This window comes from Pan troglodytes, chromosome 11 (assembly GCF_028858775.2).
Source record: "Pan troglodytes isolate AG18354 chromosome 11, NHGRI_mPanTro3-v2.0_pri, whole genome shotgun sequence".
Lineage (NCBI taxonomy): Eukaryota > Metazoa > Chordata > Mammalia > Primates > Hominidae > Pan > Pan troglodytes.
The window spans coordinates 29,263,153-29,283,432 of NC_072409.2; the positions used below are offsets into that span (position 1 = coordinate 29,263,153).

The following is a 20,280-nucleotide window of genomic DNA, read 5'->3' on the forward strand; positions in this document are numbered from 1 at the left end:
CCCTTAGAGATCATTGTGTTGCAGGTCCAGCTTGTAGATTTAATTACTTATAGATTTAAATGGTCTTTTCTTTGTTTGAACTGAACAGGCTGAGATGAGAAAGGAAGCAGCATCTGGTAGGGAATTGGAGATGCCATGATCTGAGGGGCAATGCCTGCCAAATGACTGTCCAGCCTCTGCTTGCACCCCTTCAGTAATAGGAAGCTCATTCTCTCTCCCCAAGACACGCTGCTCACATCTCAGGGTATCTCCAACTTAGCTATGAAATGGGTATGGGCCTGTTTCACTGCTCAGGCATGGGACAACTGAGGTCCTTGCACTGCACTGAGACACAGCCACCACTTCACAGCTGAAGTTTGCAGTGAATGTGTGTCCTCAGGATAAAGCATCCTTTGAGGCATGAGTGTATGTATGCAGGCCTCAGGGAGAAGGTATCCTGGGCATCTAGCTTTTTGGCAAGAGCTTCCTTCATTTTGGGCTTTCCTTGGTACCATGGGCCTTGACCTCACTTTGTTCCAGAATCCTATTTCCATGAGCGCCAAAGGGTCCTAGAAGGGAAGAGGGGACTCCAGCCATCTGCTTCTCCCTTTGGTCCTCCTCCCTCCATCTGCTTCCCCCAGCATCAGAAATGCAAGCAGCAGCCCTCCTACCTGTTGGTAGGGTGATGGAGAGGTCTCTATCTCAGGGGACCAGGCCTGCCTCCACAAGTCAGTGTCCTGGATGCTGCGGATGAGGGCTGCAGAGGGGCTTCCTTATCCATGGGAGGAAGGAGCCAGAAGTAGAGGGAGGCAAGGGTGACCCCCGTGCCTGACTTGTGACCAGGGCTTCCTCAACTAACTGGCCCCAGCCTGTCAGGTGAAACAATGCCTTGGGACCATCTCATCCAGTCCTTCACATATAGATGGGAAAACCAAGGCCCAGACAGGGGCAGACACTTGTCCCAAGTCACATAGCAAGTGTGTATCAAAGCCAGTTCTAGAACCTAGACTCTGGGCTGCCATTCCAGTGGCAGATGGCCCAATCCAGGATGTGTCTGTCTCTTTCCCTGTTAGCCAGTCCCCTCCCTCAAAGCGGGTCAGATGCCCTGGTCTCAGTCTGGGCTGTGGGACAGCCCTGGGACCATCTCCAAGCTGTCAGCCCAGGTTTGGTCCTCAGAGTTGCTGAGTGGAGCATGAGGAAGGGAAGTGCTCAGGTACCTTGGTCTAGGAGACTCAGCCTGGATGAGCTATGGTTATTTTGCCGCCAGCCCTGTGCCCTTTGCCTGTGGCTGCTCTCTCTGGGTCTTCCCATCAGCATTTCCTGCTGAAGAGGAAGCAGCCCTTTACAGGCATGAATGTCAGAACTTCCCATGTGCTACTCATCACACAGGCAGTGAATTACCCCTCCTTGGTGAATACTTTTTCCATGTAGTCATTTCCCAAGCTTACAGCCTATCTCTAGCCCCCTGCCTCCTACTGGATGAGACTCCTGAGGCCCCACCACTATCCTGGTCCCTAGGCCCAGTGCTGGACCAACAGGGAACTGGAGATCTTGCCTTCATTCAGCAACGTTCCACCAAGACACTATCAGAACCAGCGTAACCTAGCCGGGCGTGGTAGTATGTGCCTGTAATCCCAGCTACACAGAAGGCTAAGGCAAGAGAATCGTTTGAACCCAGGAGGCGGAGGTTGCAGTGAGCCAGGGTCATGCCACTGCATTCCAGCCTGGGCAACAAAGCGAGAGTCCATCTCAAAAGAAAAGAAAAGAAAAGAAAAAACTGGGCACAGTGGTATTATTCCTGTAATCCCAGCACTCTGGAAGGCCAAGGCGGGTGGATCACCTGAGGTCAGGAGTTCAAGACCAGCCTGGCCAACATGGTGAAACCCCATCTCTGCTAATAATACAAAAATTAGCTGGGCATGGTGGCACACATCTGTAATCCCAGCTACTTGGGAGGCTGAGGCAGGAGAATCGCTTGACCCCCAGAGGCAGAGGTTGCAGTGGGCCGAGATCGCGCCATTGCATTCCAGCCTGGGCAACAAGAGTGAAACTCCGTCTCCAAAATAAATAAATAAATAAAAAGAAAAAGAACTAGCATAAGCCTTTCACTTTTATCACTCTTGATACTTGTGGCCGGTCTCTGTGTAGAGTGGTTTTCAAAGAAGCACAGTCCAAAGAGCCCAGAGTAATAAAAAGTTTCAATCTGGAACAGGCATCTCTCAAAAAATCATTAAAGAATATTAAATTAACACCTCCTGTAACACATCTTGATCTCTTTTTGCCTTTTCTTTTATTCTCTTACATTCCTCCTTGACTCCAGGGACTTTCATTCCCAAACTCTCCGCAAAGAAACACTCTTTCCAACTTCGCTTTTGTAGGTTTCTTCCCCCTCCTTTTCCCAAGCCTTTTCCTCTCTAATCCCCAACTCTTTTATTAGGTAGCTCAATTTAGCAATCTTAAGCTTTAGAACTTTTGCAGCTTCACGTCTTTCCATTTCCGATTCTGTATCAGAGTTCGTAATCAGATCTGAATTTCTGCCTGGGTTGCAAGAGGTGGAATACGTGGGTGAGAAGGGAAGGAGGCAAGTGAGTCAAGACAGCACCTGCTCTCCAGTTGGTATTTTCTTTAGGGTGTGAATGTGAGCAGGTGCTTGGGGGCATTGGCGTTGATTGAGCGAGGGGAGTTGGGGGAGGCTACATTGATGCATTAGTGATGTTGACCCTAGAATGCGGAGTCCTGCACACTACTCCAAGTCTACCGTGCTAGCTTCCCTCCCCAGGTAACACAGACCATGAATACCTATGCTTTCTGTGTTCTTTACTCTTTCTCTTTGGGGCTCGTCCCTCTCTGATCCCCATGCTTCATGAACCACTTACCCAACTGCAAAGCAGAGCCAATTAACACCCAGATCCCTTCTGGGCCATGACATGTTAGTCAAAAGTTCATGTGTCAGGAAGGACAGGGCCCTGGCCAGAGGAAGGCTGTGTAGGGCATTGGAACAGGCCCTGGGTTAGGTGTTAGAAGGGAGTTTCCATCTGGTGCAATAACTTACTTTTATTTTGAACTTAATTATACCAGCAGGGCTGAAGCTGAATCTCAAATCAAATTAGGGTACCCCTTCTGTGATTTTGGCTGTGTTCCCTAGGGCACAGGGAGGTGGAGAGAAATCTATTTAGTCCATGATGTCATCTGTTCACTGATACATCTAGGCCTCTCTTTGGTTCTTTCGTGGCTGTTTTGGGTGGGTGGAGATCACTCTCCTGCCAGGATGTGTGACTCTCTACCTGTTGGACAACATTCTGTTCGGAGGCCATCCTGTCCTGGGGCCTGCCATCTCCTCAGCTCTACCTGAGGGGGTTGGCAGGGCTGGTTCTTGCTGCTCTTCAGTCCCTGCTTCCCAGCCTCAGTGTCTGGAGAAAGTTGCACAGGGCCCCTTTGCTCGGTACTCACTAAAGTCTACTCCTCCTCCCTTTCCCTCTGACTTTTCTCTCCAGTGGTCAAACTAGCCATCTCTTTTCCTATCTGGATGATGAAGAAGCCTTACACATTTTCATCATCATGTATCTATGCCGAGAATCTTTCTGTTTCCCCGAGAGTCAGATTTTGAACTCAAAAGCCAAGCACGTACAGAAGAATGTAGCTGCTTGCCTGCAGAAAAGACCCAAGGAAGAAAGGAAATACTAGGAGAAAAAAATTAAGTGGTATTTCAAAATAGCCTTTGATTCCATGTGTTATCTTATTTCCTTCTCACTTAACAACAGTCTGGAGCGTGGGAGCCCCAGGATGTTCTTTTGTTTTAATCCAATCAGATGTATATTTAGAAAGGTCAGAAAGGCTTGTGTGGTGAATCAACACTTCTTTACCATGAAAGTCAAATGCTGGGCCATCCCTTAAGGCGCTCATTATGTTCTTCAGTTGGTGGCCAGGACACATTTTGGCTTCTAGGCAGTGTGGCCATGTTTCTTGGTCATTTGTGCCAGCTTTTATTTTCTTCAAAAAATACCCATTGCGTGCCTGCTATCATCAGAGAAGAAAAGACCCAGTGGCCTGGGTCCCCTGTTGTAGTTGTTTCTGGTTGGAGTATGGATGCCCTGGGGCAGTAGTGGGAACTGTTCCTGAGGGTAGCGGGGAGACATATTTCCGCAGGATATACCCTGAGGTCCATAGAGAGCAGCAGGAGGGTTTTAAGTAGTCTGGTAAAAGTTAACTGCAGGTGACTCAGATGGATTCACTTGACTAAAAACTAGATTTAGAAACAGTCAACAAAATGAACCACGGACTTAGACTTTGCAAATGCAATTTCTACATCTCCCAAATTTGAATAGTAAAACAGGCCATCGTGAAGACCATTGTGAGATAATAGTTGTAAAAAGCCCTTTGGAAATTGTCCAGGACTGCACAATTGTAAAGAGGACAGAGATAGATCACTTTGGAGACGGAAAAGAGGCTGGCAATTTTCTTGATCATTTTTCTATGAAACTTACCCAGGGGCTGTGTTTTATTCTTCACAGCAGGATGATATCAACTATTTAAGGAAACTCTCTTGAGATAAAAGACGTGTATATTTGTTCTCTGGAGCAAATGGTCCCTCCCTGAAACCCAAAATAACCCTGTCCGTGGTTCCCTCTCCTAACATCAAGCATCCTCTGTCCTCCAACCTCATCCTCACCAGTACAAGCTGTTGGACCTCTGCTGGGCGCATGGTGCTATTCAAGGATAAGGTGGAGAACCCTGCGTATCCCAAAGGATGTGGCACTTTTTTCACAATGTTTGGTATTTTCCAGCTAAGTAGCAGGGTGTCCCAGTGTCAAACGAGATGCCACGGCTGGGCCCATGCATCTCGTCATGGGTCAGGGTCAGTTTGTTTTCTGAACACAGATAACAAAGAGCCAAGACATATGAAATCCTCAACTATATGTTACAGCTGGGCACAATGGATCATGCCTGTAATCCCAGTATTTTGGGAGGCCGAGGAGGTGGGGAATCTCTTGAGGCTGGGAGTTCAAGACCAGCCTGGGCAACATAGTGGGACCTCGCCTCTATAAAAAAGAAAAATTAAAATATTAGCCAGGCATGGTGGCACATATCTGTAGTCCCAGCTACTCAGGAGGCTGAGGCAGGAGGATCGCTTGAGCCCTGGATTTTAAGGCTGCCATGAGCTGTGATCACACGACTGCACTCCAGCCTGGGTGACAGAGCAAGACCCTGTCTCTTAAAAAATATGGCATGGCAGCTCACACTTGTAATCCCAACACTTTGGGAGGCTGAGGCGGGTGGATCACTTGAGGTCAGGAGTTTGAGACCAGCCTGGCCAACATGGTGAAACCCCATCTCCATTAAAATTACAAAATTAGCTGGGCATGGTGGTGCATACCTGTAGTCCCAGCTACTTTGGGGGCTGAGGCAGGAGAATCACTTGAACCTAAGAGGCAAAGTTGCAGTGAGCTGAGATCATGACACTGCACTCCAAACTGGGTGACAGAGCGAGTCTCAAAAAAAAAAAAAGGAAATTAAACGATATGTTTCTCCCCATGATATATTTCTTTCCTGGTGCCCTCTGTTGATATCCACTCACTGACATACCACAGTGTGTGCCCTTGTTCAGCAGAGTGCAGGAGGGCACTGAGCATGGAAGGCAAATGCTTCAAGTGTGTGGCCACTCCTCATTTCCTCCATGGCTCACATCACTAAGTCATCCTGGCTATCTTTCTGGCTTGGCCTGGGTAATGCTTCAGAACCCTCAACCGCGTGCCAAGAAGCCACTACCTGTCCTGTGCAGTTGGCACAGGAGATAGCCTCTACCTACCAGGCCTGGGAATGGGGTCTTAGTGTGTCATCTGCTCAGATGATGGAGACAACAGATGAAAGACAGAAAGGAGAAAAGAAGGCTGAGAGAGAGGGTGGGGGGTGGGACCAGAAGCCAGTTGGCCAGAGCCTGGAAGTAGGCTGTGGGTGAGGCTGGCTTGAGAACAGTCTGGAGTTGCCAGATCTGTCTTGCACTGTGCTGTCTTTCTCTCCTTTCCCTTCCCCTATCTCCTCTTCCTCCTCCCCTTCTCTTGCCACCTCCTCCTCCCCTTCTCTCCTCTCCTCGTGAGCAGGCAGAGCCCGCCAGCAACCCCCACTGTGCCCACTCTCGCTGTTCTCCTCCACTCTCTCTCCCCATGAAGGAAGAGACCACTGGAGTTTGCATGTACCCTCCAATCAAAACGAGGCTGGTAGGTACCCTGGCAGGGAGAGGGGCCTGGCCAGGAGAGGTGAGGTGGGCAGGAGCCACCAGGCGAGGTGGAAGCCTGGGTGGGCGTGCAGAAGCCCCAGATCTCGGGCAGAGCCCATCGACAGGTGCCCTCACTCCAGATGGATGGAGGATTTGGAGTCCAGCTGGCCCTGGTCAGTTTGGAACATGCAGCTATGGAGCCCCCTTCACCTCTAGGTCTCAAGAATCAAGAAGAGTTTGTTTTCCTAGAATTTTGATGAGCATAGATGCTTTCCCCAGAGAGAAATATATGCTTTGGTACTCACCAGATGGACTCTTATGTTGCATTTCTATTGAAAATAAAACTTCTTTAAACTTGTCTTCTTCTGCTATTTATCAAGCTAATGATGTAATAGGAGTGCTACCTGACAATGTGAACAAAATTACCTGTCATCCCAATTTAGCATGATTTTTTGTCATTTTTACATATTTCCTTCTATTTATTCATATCATTCATAATTTTACATAGTTAAATCATAGTAACCATATTCTCTCCTGTTTTCCTCTTTTCACTTAATGCTGCTATGTTGTTTCTATCTTGTTCTTGTTACCACATTAGATGACTATTTGTATTTCATCAAGTGAATGGTCTACCATTTATCTAACACATTCTTTACTACAGGATGTGCGCTTTGTTCCCAGTTTGTCATTATTCGGGAGAACACATATAGCTTTTTGCATCAGGAATTTTATTTTCTTAGGCTATACCCTGCTGGATTAAACATGGTGACTTTGGCTTTTGCCCCCTTTCTAAAGTGGTTGTGCTAACAGATAGTGCCATCAGAAGAGAGTGACTTTGCTTTTCTCCACAGCCTTAGCAACACAGAGTGTAATTGTTGAAATCTATTTTTCTAATTTACAGCAGGTATAAAATAATTCTTTGAGATTGCTAACTTTCACCTTTCTTTCATAGCAATAATAAACCACTTTCTGGCAGGGCACAGTGGCTCACGCCTGTAATCCCAGCACTTTGGGAGGCTGAGGCAGGCAGATCACCTGAGGTCAGGAGTTTGAGTCCAGCCTGGCCAACATGTAAAACCCCAACTCTATTAAAAATACAAAAGTTAGCTGGGCATCGTGGCACGTGCCTGTAATCCCAGCTACTCAGAAGGCTGAGGCAAGAGAATCATTTGAACCTGGGGGACGGAGGTTGCAGTGAGCTGAGATTGCGCCACTGCACTCCAGCCTGGGCGACAGAGTGAGACTCCGTCTCAAAAAATAAATAAATAAACCACTTTCCCTTGCTGCTTCATGATGATCTGAGAGTCTTATCTGTCTGTTACTTTCTGCTAGGGTATTGGTCTCAGAGCACCATGCTGACTCAATAGGCAACAAGAGGAGAATGTACCCCAAGACTTCACCCCAAGGGTCCTTCTCTCACCTGAGTCAAAAAGGCAATTTCAGGCCTATTCTGGCAATTTTGAGATGTGTAAAGAGACCAAAGAAATTTGGGGGAAGGGGAGCAGGCTTGGGCTGGACATCTCAGTACACGTGGCAAGGATATTGTCATCCCCACATCGGGGAGACTTGCTTTACCCATTTGGGAAAGCTTGGCTGATTTGGGTCTGAGCTAATGTGTTCTTACTCATCCCTGCCTCACCCTCCCATTGGAGCCACTGAAGAGCATCGAGTAGCTATCCCAGTGTCCACAGGCAAGACCTCGAGACACACAAAGCCGGCTGCCCCTGGGCAGTGGTGGCCTTGGTGTCTTGCCTGCAGCCCTCTGCTGGCGGGTGCTATGGTATGCATTCACCAGCAGGTGTGCAGACAGTTTCTGTCCCCCAGGAATTGTGCACAAAGCTGGTGTCAGAGTCATCTGGTTCCTGGGCCTGATGACATACCCTAGGCCAGCTTGAAAAAATAAGCCCTCCCATTTCCCAAGGCCTCCAGGAGGCCAAAGACAAAATGACCAAAGAGAAAGACATGGAAGTCAAGAGTCTTTTTCACCACCACTACCTGATCAGCTGTTCATCTGGCCTTTTTCAGACTAGCTCAGTACTACAGGTACTCCCAGCACTGGGCATCTTTGTGCATCAAGCCATCTGTTCCCAAAGGCCGTGGGGGGCAGGATTCTCCCATGCTTCCACGGGTTTCCCTGAGGTCTCCCTCTACTGGCCAAAGCATACAGGGAGTCCAGTAACTGAAGTGATTAGACAGGGAATACTTTCTAGCTTAATTAGCCCAGCCTCCTTGTACCCTGCCTGCTGTGAGAGACCGTGTCCCAGGATGTGACCTCTCAGCAGCCTCTAGGCCATTCCCACAGCTATGGAGAAGTCATCAGAAGCCACCTCAGGCAGCTCTGACTCCCTCATTTATCCACCTTGATTGTGGCTTTTTATGAGTCAGGCCTGGAAGGCCAAGCAGATCCCGCTGAAGGCAGCTCCAGGGGGAGGCAAGTGTGGGGGCGCTCTAGGAACACGAGACTCCAGGCTGTTATCCCTGTTGAGGCCCGTCCTGCAGTCCAACTCCAGGCACAGATACAACCACCAGCTCACACTCCTGAGGGACCCTTTCTATGTGCCCTTACACGAGTGATGAAGGCTCTGCGGGGGCACCCCTGAATCCTTCGGTTCCATTTTAAAGGTGCTCTGCCAAAGATTGCAAAACTTTGTTTTCTAATCTGAAGGTAACCCCCTTGTCTTTCTCTCTTTTGAAGATAAAAACGTTCCCGGTTGATACAATGAACCCGTTTCCTGATACTTTCACCGCAGGGCCACAGTTTACTGTAAGTAGATCCAGAAAACAGATGTGCATTTTAAACCCTTGTTGCCATGCGGTGTGCTTTTCTGCGGGATGCCAGACAGCAAGGTCAACCGCTTCTTTTGATCACCGTTGAACTCTGTGAGGTCGGGAAGAAACTTGGATTTGCAGTCTGCCTCTATTTTACTGATGTGACATTGACATAAAATTAACCATTTTAAAGTGACAATTCAGTGACAGTACATTCACAGTGTTGTGCAGTGACCACTTCTATCAGTTCCAATACATTTTTATTGCGTCCTCCAAAAACCTCACACCCATTAAGCAGTTCCTCCTCGTTTTCCCTTTGTTCCTACCTGCTGGCAACCACCAGTCTGCATTCTGTGTCTATGGATTTACCTAGTCTGGATATCTCATATAAATCAATTGTATCATATGTGACCTTTTGTGACTGGCCTCTTTCACTTAGCATAATGTATTTGAGGTTCATCCACGCATGTATCAATACTTCATTTCTTTTTTTGTTTGTTTGTTTTTGAGACGGATTGAGATCTGTTCTATTGCCAAGGCTGGAGTGCAGTGGTACGATCTCGGCTCACTTCAACCTCCACCTCCCAGGTTCAAGTGTTTCTCCTGCGTCGGCCTCCTGAGTAGCTAGGATTACAGCTGCTTGCCACCACGCCTGGCTAATTTTTGTATTTTTAGTAGAGGTGGGGTTTCATTATGTTCGCCAGGCTGGTCTCAAACTCCTGACCTCAGGTGATCCACCTGCCTCAGCCTCCCAAAGTGTTGGGATTACAGGCGTGAGCCACCATGCCCAGCCTCATTTCTTTTTATGATGGAATATTATTCCATTGTATCTATATACTGCAATTTGTTTATCCACTCATTTATTGGGGGTTTTGGGATTGTTTTCATCTTTTGGCTATTGTGAATAGTGCTGCTATGCATATGTGTGTACATGTATCTGTTTGAACACCTGTTTTCAATTCTTTTGGGTTGGATCTTGATAATGGTGTGGTCTTAGGTAGGTCACTTTACTACCCTGACCACCAGCAGCTTTTTCTTTTTCGCTTTTAGAGATGAGGTCTCACTATGTTGCCTAGGCTGGTCTCGAACTCCTGGGCTCAAGTGATCCTCATACCTTGGCCTCCCAATGTGCTGGGATTACAGGCATGAGCCACCATGCCTGCCCCCTCTTCTTACTTAAGGTGAAAGTAGTAGTAAGAATATCCTCCTCATATCCTGTTGGGGCAAGGATCAAAAGGGACCAAGAATTTGAAAGTGTTTTACCAACCACAAAACATCCCACACCTGTCAGTTATGATTGTTGTTTCTCAAGGCTGGAGAGGCAGGGTGGTGTGATGAACAAGAACCAGTCGCCCTGACAACAGACTTCTTGTCACCACCTCTCTGGGTGTCACTGGGCAGCTTATTTATTCTGCCAAGGCTAGGCACAGTGGCTCATGCCTGTAATCCCAGCACTTTAGGAGGCTGAGGTGGGAGGATCGCTTGAGACCAGGAGTTCGAGATCAGCCTGGGCAACATAGAGAGACCCTGTCCCTACAAAATAATAATAATAATAAATTAGCTGCCTGTAGTCCCAGTTACCCAGGAGGCTGAGGTGGGAGGATCTCTGGAGCCCAGGAGGCTGACGCTGCAGTGATCTATGACTGCACCACTGGATTCCAGCCTGGGCAACAGAGTGAGACCCTGTCTTGATTTTTTAAAAAATTCTGCCAAATGTTTAAAAGCTGTAGTTTCCTCATCTGCAAAATGAGAGAGTTTGGTAATGTTCATGCTTCTTTTCAGGGCTCAACTCATTCTTTAAATGAAAGCTTCTGCAGAAGCTCACTGTATAATGAGCAATTAGATGGAGCAGAAGTGAGGAATCTGGGGTCCACACCTCCTTCCTCTCACTCTGTCCTCCTCCCGGGAACCAGAGCTTGCAATTTCTATGATCCCTGAAGCTCCTTCCGAAGGGTTTTTGTGCCATCTGGAGGATCTGTGAGGTGGGCTGTGGGTGGCTAAGGGTAGCTCTAAGTGCAGTCTTATGAGATGGATGATGGCCACTACCCAACATGGCTTCAGCCACACAGGGAGGGAGAGAGCAGTGGCTGATTCAAGTTTCAGAGGATGTGCAGAGGTGGGAAGGTGTCCAGCAGGGCAGGCGGAGGGAAAAACAGGTTCCTAGAACAGTCCATTTCTAGGGTCATGAGCTGCTTCCAGCATCTGCCTTTTAAGAATGAGAGGGCAGAGACACGGGGCTCTGCCAGGATGTTAGATGCTCTTTCCCTGACACTCATCCTGGCTCCCTGCAGTCTTGCTGGACACAGCTCCCCAGCTGGAAGCTCCGGCTCCACCTCCCTTGGTTGGCCGTAGTGGGGCACTCTGGCCTTCTGCCCAGCCTTGGCAGTGCTGTGAGACACTCAGGGAAGCCCTTCCCGAAAGCTGGGGGCCAAGATGGAGCAGGAAGCCAATGGCAGAAACCACGCTGGGACTTTTAAGAACTGAGCAAGAGTGGCTCGAAGACAGCTGGAGCAGCAGAGGGAACAGCATGAGCCAGAACCCCAGGGCGGGCGGGGTCATCACACATTCAAGGGACTGAAAAACAGGCCAGTGGGACTGGGATGCGGAAAGCAAGCAGGGCTGGGTGAGAGAGGAGGAAGGGGATGTAGGTGGTGATAAAACTGGAGGGGCACAACCATGTTGGCCTTGTAGGCCACAGTAGGGATTCTGATCTCCATCCTACGAGCAACAGGAAATCTTTGAGGGACTTTGAGCAGGGCACTGACAGGGCAGATGCACTTGGAAGGGATCCCTGTGATCACAGTAGGAGGACAGTGGCATCCAGGCAGAGTGGATTCAGGACAGTAGCCTGGAAACACAGGACAGTGGCTTAAGGGAGAGAGAGCAGAGAGCTTGACCCACAGTGGTTTTGCTGGTGGAGGTGGACAGAAGCGCACAGATAGGGAAGATATTTAGGAGGCTGGTAAGATTCAGGATTAGATGAGGCAGAGAGAGGGTCAGAAATGGTTCCCAGATTTCTGATTTGCAGAATGTGGATGGACAGTGGGTCCATTCACTGAGATAAGGAAACTTGGAAAAAGACTTGGTTGGGAGAGATGAGTTTGCCTTTGGCCATGATGGATTAGAAATGCCTTTGAAACATCCGGGTGGACACAATGAATGGGCAGTTGGAAATCCAAGTCTGTAACTCAAGAGAGTGGACTAGACTGGAAACAATGACTAGGGAGGCAGTGACAGGTGGATGGTAACAGAAGCCAAGCTCACAGGCTTCAGCTTCTCAATTTTCTCACCCCTGTGTGTAGTGTTCTCATCTCCTTCCTGCCAAGATCATGACACTTGAACTTTCTGCAGGTTTGGCCTCTCCACAGGCCTCCAGACCTATCCTGGCAACAGTGACAGGGGTTGTTTAGCAGCGCTGGGAAGCTCTGCACAAAGTTGGTCTGGCAGTCGATCTAGCATTGATGGAGCTGGGTTTCAACAGCTGGGCTCTTGCTTGATCCCAAAACCAGTTTCTACTTTGTATTCAGGTGTATTAACTGGGTCTCTGCTGATACTCAGCCGAGTATGTTGGTCCATCTAGGGTGGGGAGCCCTGCCTGGCTCTGGCCAGATTTCTGCTCCGCATGCTTCTTTCTAACCTGGCTCTGTCCTTCTGTTACCTGCTTTGTTCCAGTGGAAGCTTGTTCATTCATTCACTCATTCATTTCCTCATTCAACAAATATTAAAAAAACAGATACTTAGGGTTGAGATTTAATAATGTAATTTTTACTGCTTCTTCAAGGTCATTCTTTAGTGAAACTGGCTTTTTAAAAATTTTTTTATTTTTTTACTTGAAGTATATGGCAATCAAGTACACAACGGCTACTAGTAAAGTTTGGTGCCACTACCTCAATTCATGCCAAGGCCCTGCCCCATTTACTTACTATCACCTTTGCACCATCAGTGCAAATTTGCCTCTTTTTTCAGAAAGAATAAAAAATGGCATCAAAGGCTGGGTGCAGTAGCTCATGCCTGTAATCCCAGCACTTTGGGAGGCCACGGTAGGTGGATTACCTGAGATCAGGAGTTCGAGACCAGCCTGGCCAACATGGTGAAACCCCGTCTCTACTAAAAAAAAAACCCAGTTATGGTGTCAGCTAGCCCTTGTTCTGAATACTGTTCTTAACACTTACACTTACTAATACAAAAATTAGCCGAGTGCGGTGGCAGGCACCTGTAACCCCAGCTACTCAGGAGGCTGAGGCAGGAGAAACACTTGAACCTGGGAGGCAGACATTGCAGTGAGCTAAGATTGTGGCCTCCAGCCTGGCCAACAGAGCAAAACTCCAACTCAAAAAAAAAAAAAGGATACTAAGATACTGCTCATTTGATGATCAGAGTGTCTTCTTTAGAAACTCATGTAATAAGTTTCTCCAAGGTCAGGGCCAAGAACTAGCATGAAAAATCTAGTTATAAAATATATAGCTGGTATTATCAAAAATATAAAACAAACAAAAACTATGCATTGAAAAAATACTATGATGGCCAAGGATGGTGGCTCACACCTATAATCCCAGCACTTTGGGAGGCTAAAGTGGGAGGATCACTTGAAACCAGGAGTTTGAGACCAGCCTGGGCAACATAGTGAGACTGCGTTTCCACGAAAGATTAAAAAAATTATCCAGGCATGGCACGCACCTGTAGTGACAGCTACTTGAGAATCTTCGGCAGAAGGATCACCTGAGCCCAGGAGGTTGAGGCTGCAGCGAGCTCTCATTGTGCCACTGCACTCCAGCCTGGGCAACAGAGTGAGACTCTGTCGAAAGAAAGAAAGAGAGAGAGAAAGAGAGGAAGAGAGAGAGAACCTGTGAGGAAATATACTGATGACAACAGTAAGGAATTATGGAATTTCTTCATTGATCTACTTTTTTTTTTTTTGAGACAGAGTCTCGCTCTGTGCCCAGGCTGGAGTGCAGTGGCGCAACCTCGGCTCACTGCAAACTCCGCCCCCAGGTTCAAGCGATTCTCCTGCCTCAGCCTCCTGAGTAGCTGGGATTACAGGCGTGCACCAGCATGCCCGGCTGATTTTTTGTATTTTTAGTAGAGATGGGGTTTTGCCATGTTGGCCAGGCTGGTCTTGAGCTCCTGACCTCAGGTGATCCACCCACCTCGACCTCCCAAAGTGTTGGGATTACAGGTGTGAGCCACCGTGCCCGGCCTGATCTACTTTTATATATCTTCTAAGCTTTCTATATAAAAGTAAACAGAATAGTTTGCTATATAATGAAAATGACAAGAATATATTATCCTCTCCAAATGAGACAGTATACTCTAGACCAGTAGTTCTGAAGCTTTATTGTAATTCCTCCAGAAGAATCACCTGGAGGTCTTGTTGAAACACGTATTGTTGGACTTCATCCCCAGGCATTCTTGGGTCCCAGTGGTCTTGGGTGAGGCCTGAGAATTTGCATTTTTACCAAGTTTTAAGATAATGCTGATGCTGCTAGTCTGGGGCCCATACTTTGGGAACCACTGCTACAGTAATGAAAAACCCCAGTTATGGTGTCAGCTAGCCCTGGTTCTCAATACTGTTCTTAACACTTACTGTGTGACCTTGGGCAGATTACTTAACCTCTCTGAGCCTCACTTTCCCCCATAAAATCAGTTTTAAAATATACATTTTTTTTCACCTTTTAACATGTCCCGATATCAGAATGTTTACTACTGGGCATGACAAAGTTTGATAGTGGGCATGACAAAGTTTAAATGGCTACATGTTTCTTTCTGATTGGCAAATGCAAAAATGGTGCATCTTACAACTGATGGTGCCTAAGATGTGAGGAAATATAATCGCTACCTTAAAGGGTTGTCAAGAGTTAATATGTGTCAAGTACTTAGCATGGTGTCTGGCACAAAGTAAAATCACTTAAAATGACAATCGATTTTAGCTGGTAGTGAAAAGGAACAGGAACTGTAGAGTAAGGCTTAGGGAGCAACTGACAGTGTGAAAATGGAACCCAAATTGAGATTGATCTCCTCTTTCCTGTTTCTTCTCCAGGCAGACTTCAGAGACAGTAAATTACAGTGCTGTCCTGGCCCGACTTCCCCGCTGATCCCAGCAGCGACCCTGAGGCCTTTGACAGAGACCATCTCCACAGTGCAGACCATTTATACCACCCGGAAACCTGTTTCTCTGGCAGCCAGGTAAGTCAGGTCAGCAGGTTCCGACAGGTAATTCTGGTGACAGGGAAACCAGGGAGACTCTAGGTTCGTCGTGTTTGTGACACCTACAGCCTTTTCCTACATTCTTTCATTTATTCTGTAAGCATTTATTGAAATGTCTATAAAGGGGCCAGGTGCGGTGGCTCTCATCTGTAATCCCAGCACAAGGGAGGATCCCTTGAAGTCAGGAGTTCAAGACAAGCCTGGCTAACATGGCGAAACCCCATCTCTACTAAAATTAGCCAGGCGTGGTGGTGCACACCTGTAATTCCAGCTACTTGGGAGGCTGAGGCAGGAGAATCACTTGAACCTAGGAGGTGGAGGTTTCAGTGAGCTGAGATTGCACCACTGCACTCCAGCCTGGGCAACAGAGTGAGACTTTGCCTCAAAAAAAAAAAAAAAAAATGTTTACAAGGGTAGGCTGTTAGAGGAGATAGACAACAAATGAGTGTGTGTGTGTGTGTGTGTGTGTGTGTGAGATATTGACAAGGGATAGGGAGGTAAATGAAATTGTGAATGGCAATAAGGTATTCTGGGATGGCCTCAATGAGGTGGCATTTAAGCAGAGCCCTGAAAAGGGCTGTAGAGAAAGCTGCAGATACCTGGGAGGAGTACTGCGCAGAGCAACCAGCCAGTGCTAAGGCTCCTGAGGAAGCATGTGCCTGACATGGTTAAGGAAGTTTAAGGGGCCAGTGTGGCCAGAGCAGAGTGAATGACAATAGAGGAGGCCTATGAAGTTGTGGGTTAAGGCCAGACTGCGTAGGTCCTTGTTGGCTACAGTAGAAACTTTGTTTTCTACCCTGAATGAAATTATTAAACTTGGTTAGTGCCTTTAAAGATGTGTATTTTGCCAGGCATGGTGGCTCGTGCCTGTCATCCCAGCTACTCAGGAGGCAGAGGTGGGAGGATCAGTTGAGGCCAGGAGTTCAGGAGTTCAAGTCCAGCCTGGACAACATAGCAAGGCCCCATCTCTAACTAAAAACAATGAAAAGATGTGTATTTACTCTGTGTGTGTGTGTGTGTGTGTGTGTGTGTGTGTTTAAACAGTGGAGACAGGTTACATAGATATGCAACTGGACCTGAGGTCCAAAAAGTCAGAGGCAACTTCTCAAAACAGCCAATTTTACTTCATTCAGTTTGATTCATTAAAATATAATTAATTATTTGTTACAACATTCCCTCAGATATTCATCAAATGAAAGCCTGGGAGAAAATGCATATGAAACCAATTTAAAGCATGATTTAAATAAATCTAACCCCTGGACATCTTCATTCAAAAGACTTTACTGAGGGCCGGGCTTGGTGGCTCATGCCTGTAATCCTAGCACTTTGGGAGGCCGAGGCAGGTGGATTGCCTGAGCTCAGGAGTTCGAGACCAGCCTGGGCAACACGGTGAAACCCCGTCTCTACTAAAATACAAAAAATTAGCTTGGCATGGTGGCATGCGCCTGTAATCCCAGCTATGCTGGAGGCTGAGACAGAAGAATCGCTTGAACCTGGGAGGTGGAGGTTGCAGTGAGCCAAGATCACGCCACTGTACTCCAGCCTGGGTGACAGAGTGAGACTCCATCTCAAAAAAAAAAAAAAAGACTTTACTGAGTGGCTGCCATGCACCAGATACTGCGCAAGGCTCTGGAGGTTTAGAGATGAATGACATATAGTCAGCCAGGAACTCTCAGCATGGTGGGACTGAGAAACCAGTAAGTAGCCAATTTCAGATCACTGAAATGCTAGCAAATGTAGGTAGTCCTCAAGGAGCCTAAAAAAGAAAGTCTAACACTGAGATCAGGAAAGAACCTGGGAGATGATACTTAAGCTGTCTGCTTCTGCAATTTTTGAGGGATTGTCTCACTATTTTGTCACATACTTTTTTTTAGTGCAGAGACACTCCGGCAGGAACTGGAGAGAGAGAAGATGATGAAAAGACTGTTGATGACCGAACTGTGAAATTCTCCCCTTGTCACCTGGAAGATGGCATGGTGCCTTCTGTCCGTCTTCTTTCTTCGGGCTTTGTGTGCTCACTCTAGCACAGCATACAAGTGTGTGCTCTGTTCGCCCAGGTCTCCATGGTTAGTTGAAGCCAATTTCTGGCTTGACTTTTATGGGAAAAGTTATTTTATGTCTCCTAAGCATTAGAGTTTTTCTATTACTCTATGTAGTTGAGACAGGATTTGATAAGTCTAGGAAAAGAAAGATGGGAAAACGGGATTCCTTTTCAGAAGTACCTGTGTGTATCTGTTAATAACCACAGGGGTTAATATGATGTAGGATCTTTTACTATCAATTTCAACCATTTGATTTTGTATGATTGAAACTTGCACCGAGCTTTGACTGTTTGTTAAAGAGTCATTTTTAATGAAAGAATAATTCTTTATTGCTGGTTTTTCATTTACACTGATAAATACACAGATCTTATAAAGTCTTTAACATTCATTTGTATTCAGATGTGAGTAGAAAAACTAAAAAAAGAAAGTTACATATCACTATGACTGAAGGTACTTCAGCTTAATCTGAAATATAATTTAACTTGTGAACTCTTTGGATATGATATTATTTGGAATAAACAGAATTTATCATTGAACCCAAAGTAGGAAATGATAGCTTACATTGTCTAAAAATCCTTACAAGGTTAAGATGATTCAATATCAAGAAGATTCAGAAAATTATTTCTAAAGTTGATCGATTCATGTCGTATTGATAGAATCTTGACCAGAAGAAATTTTGCTCTTTTTATATAGTTTCAAGAAATGTGTTTTTAAATTTTTATTAATGCACTTGAACAACTTTGCAGGAATAAAGCAACCCCCTAACCACAAAATATCCCTCTAAATTAGTTCCCTAGCTTTCTCAATGAATACACACATATTTTTACATAGCTATGATCGTTGTGTACATTCTCCTTTGTTTTACTTCTCGGCCTAACACTTGTCTCCTCTTGTCAACACAGATTCTACTCTCACCAATTTAAATGTCTTTATATCCATGTAACATGGGTAACCTCACTTCACCCCATTATTAGATATTTGAGTTATATCTAATTTTTCACTCTTATAAATAGTGCTGCTATGAATGTCTGTAAAAAAAAAAAACTGCTCCTTCTTTTGGATTATTCCCTTAGGAATATCTCCAAAGAGGGATTACAAGGTCAAAGAGCATGAAGTATTTTATAGCTCTTGTTTTATATTGCCAGATTGCTTTCTAGAAAGATCCAATCTTTGGGTTGGAAGGACCTTAAAGGTCATCTAGTTTAGCCTCCCCACCCCCTCTGAATGCTTGAATCCCCTCGACAATTTATGATGCCACCAGCAATGTATAAGCATTTCTGTTTACCAATAGCTCTGCCAGTATTGGGTTTTGCCATTTTTATTTATTTTTGCTAGTTTAATAGGTATGTATAGTTGTTCTTGAAGAGTTGTTTCATTTCATTAATTGCTAGCAAGGCTGAGCACTTTTCCATGTGATGATTTACTAGTTGTATTTCCTTGTGTGTAAAATGTTCATTCATTTCTTATGACCACTTGTTAAGAGGAACTGATCTCATATATTTGTATCAGAACTGTATTTTTATGTTATATTGTATAGTTTGCTCTCCTGCCCCTCTCCTTAAAACTGAATGGTGCCAATAATTTGATACTAATGACTACAAAAAAAGGTAATGCCTCATTTACTAGTATTGTTGTAAAATGAGGAATGTATGTGAATATTCAGATAACCGAGGATTAACCCTTTAAGTGCTGAATCTTTAAAATTTTAATTTTTTTTTTTTTGAGGGAAATCTTTCTAAAATGTATTACGCACTTCCCTGCCTTAGTAAACAGAGTATACTGGAGAGTATTTAACCTTTTCTTGATGAGTCATGGTCATGATTATAAACATCAGCCCCTTTTATACCTTGGTACGGTGCAGTGATATCATTAAGAGCTATCAATATGTGTAGGGCTTGGCTTGGCCTTTTATAGGATATTATGCTGTTCTCACTGATGGTTTTTTACTGCTCTCTGCTCTGTCAGTGGAGCTATCCGGGCAATTGTAGCGTTTGGGGCCTTTTACCCCTATGTCCCCCGGCTATACTTTTAAAACAGCTTTAGCTGTTCTTTATCTTGTGCACATGATACAAAATATGTTCCCGTACAATATGGGGCTGTCACTTCTTGCCAACCCAGCACCCTCTTCCTCTTCTAACCTGCTTTCTGAGGCTTCTGCTCTTCACCTCCTGCTCGCTGATGGAAACCTCCAGGGCAAAGCTGAAGGTTTCTTGGGGAAGCCAGGAAAGCCAGTATTTCCTATGTGTCAGATCTGCTTGGCTTCCAAGAAGGGATGCATGGGCTTTTTGGCCAGTGTTTCCAGGAGGCTCTGGGCTTCCCGCTTCTTCCCTGCTTCCCCCAGAGTTCACAGATGTTGAAGTTTCTGAAGGTTGACATCACTGGAAGTCTGACCACAAACAAGTTGGCTGTTACTGTATTTGAAACCCAGTACCTTTGGCAGCTCACCTCTAACCAGTAAAATAAGAGGATTCCATGGTTTCAGCAGTTGTCCTGGTTATTTGCCTATTTAAGTGAATGATGGGTGCTTGGCATTGTGACTGAGAAGATGAAATTGTGCTGGATGGATTCATAGGGATGAAAATGAATTGGCGCAATTGTTTCACATTTTTTATATATTTTAAACCCAAACAACAGCACCATATGGGCACACAACACACACCTTATGTCCGGGGGAAACAATCAGCTTACTGACATAGTCATTCCAGAGCTAGGGCTCCAAACTGTAGGATGCAGATTCCCAGTGGGCATGGAAGGTTATTGCAAGGGGTCTGGGAAACCTGCAACCCACAGCTTTATGGATTGTAAACTGCATAGGAAATTCTATGTTTGAAGAGTTTGAGATCCTAGGGCATTCAGAAGATCCCACTTGCATGCACCCAGAATTTTATATTCCCCAGGAATATAGCAGAGGAATATTCTGGTATCATATTTATCTTTCACCATCTCAAAAATTACAGTTTTAAAAACTCAAATAAAATTCATCACTATAACCATTTTAAAGCATACAATTCAGTGGTTTCTAATGCATTCACAATGTTGTGCAGACAATACCACTATCTAATTCCAGAACAT

The 20,280-nt window shown here is 45.8% G+C and overlaps 1 protein-coding gene across 8 annotated transcripts in view; it reads left to right on the forward strand.

Moving 5' to 3' along the window:
- The window catches only part of EPB41L4B (erythrocyte membrane protein band 4.1 like 4B), a 148,361-nt gene extending 128,672 nt beyond the window's left edge, over window positions 1-19,689 (forward strand). For 6 of the 8 annotated variants that reach the window (XM_016961406.4, XM_016961401.4, XM_016961404.4 and 3 more), the window contains 4 exons: window positions 6,078-6,194; window positions 8,889-8,957; window positions 15,000-15,145; window positions 17,041-19,689. In XM_016961406.4, the coding sequence (XP_016816895.2) occupies window positions 6,078-6,194; window positions 8,889-8,957; window positions 15,000-15,145; window positions 17,041-17,110 (402 nt within the window). In that variant the 3' untranslated portion in view covers window positions 17,111-19,689. The remainder of the gene's footprint in view (window positions 1-6,077; window positions 6,195-8,888; window positions 8,958-14,999; window positions 15,146-17,040) is intronic. The other 2 variants (XM_054658372.2, XM_016961407.4) reach the window with 1 other exon arrangement.
- The last annotated feature ends 591 nt before the right edge of the window (window positions 19,690-20,280 follow it).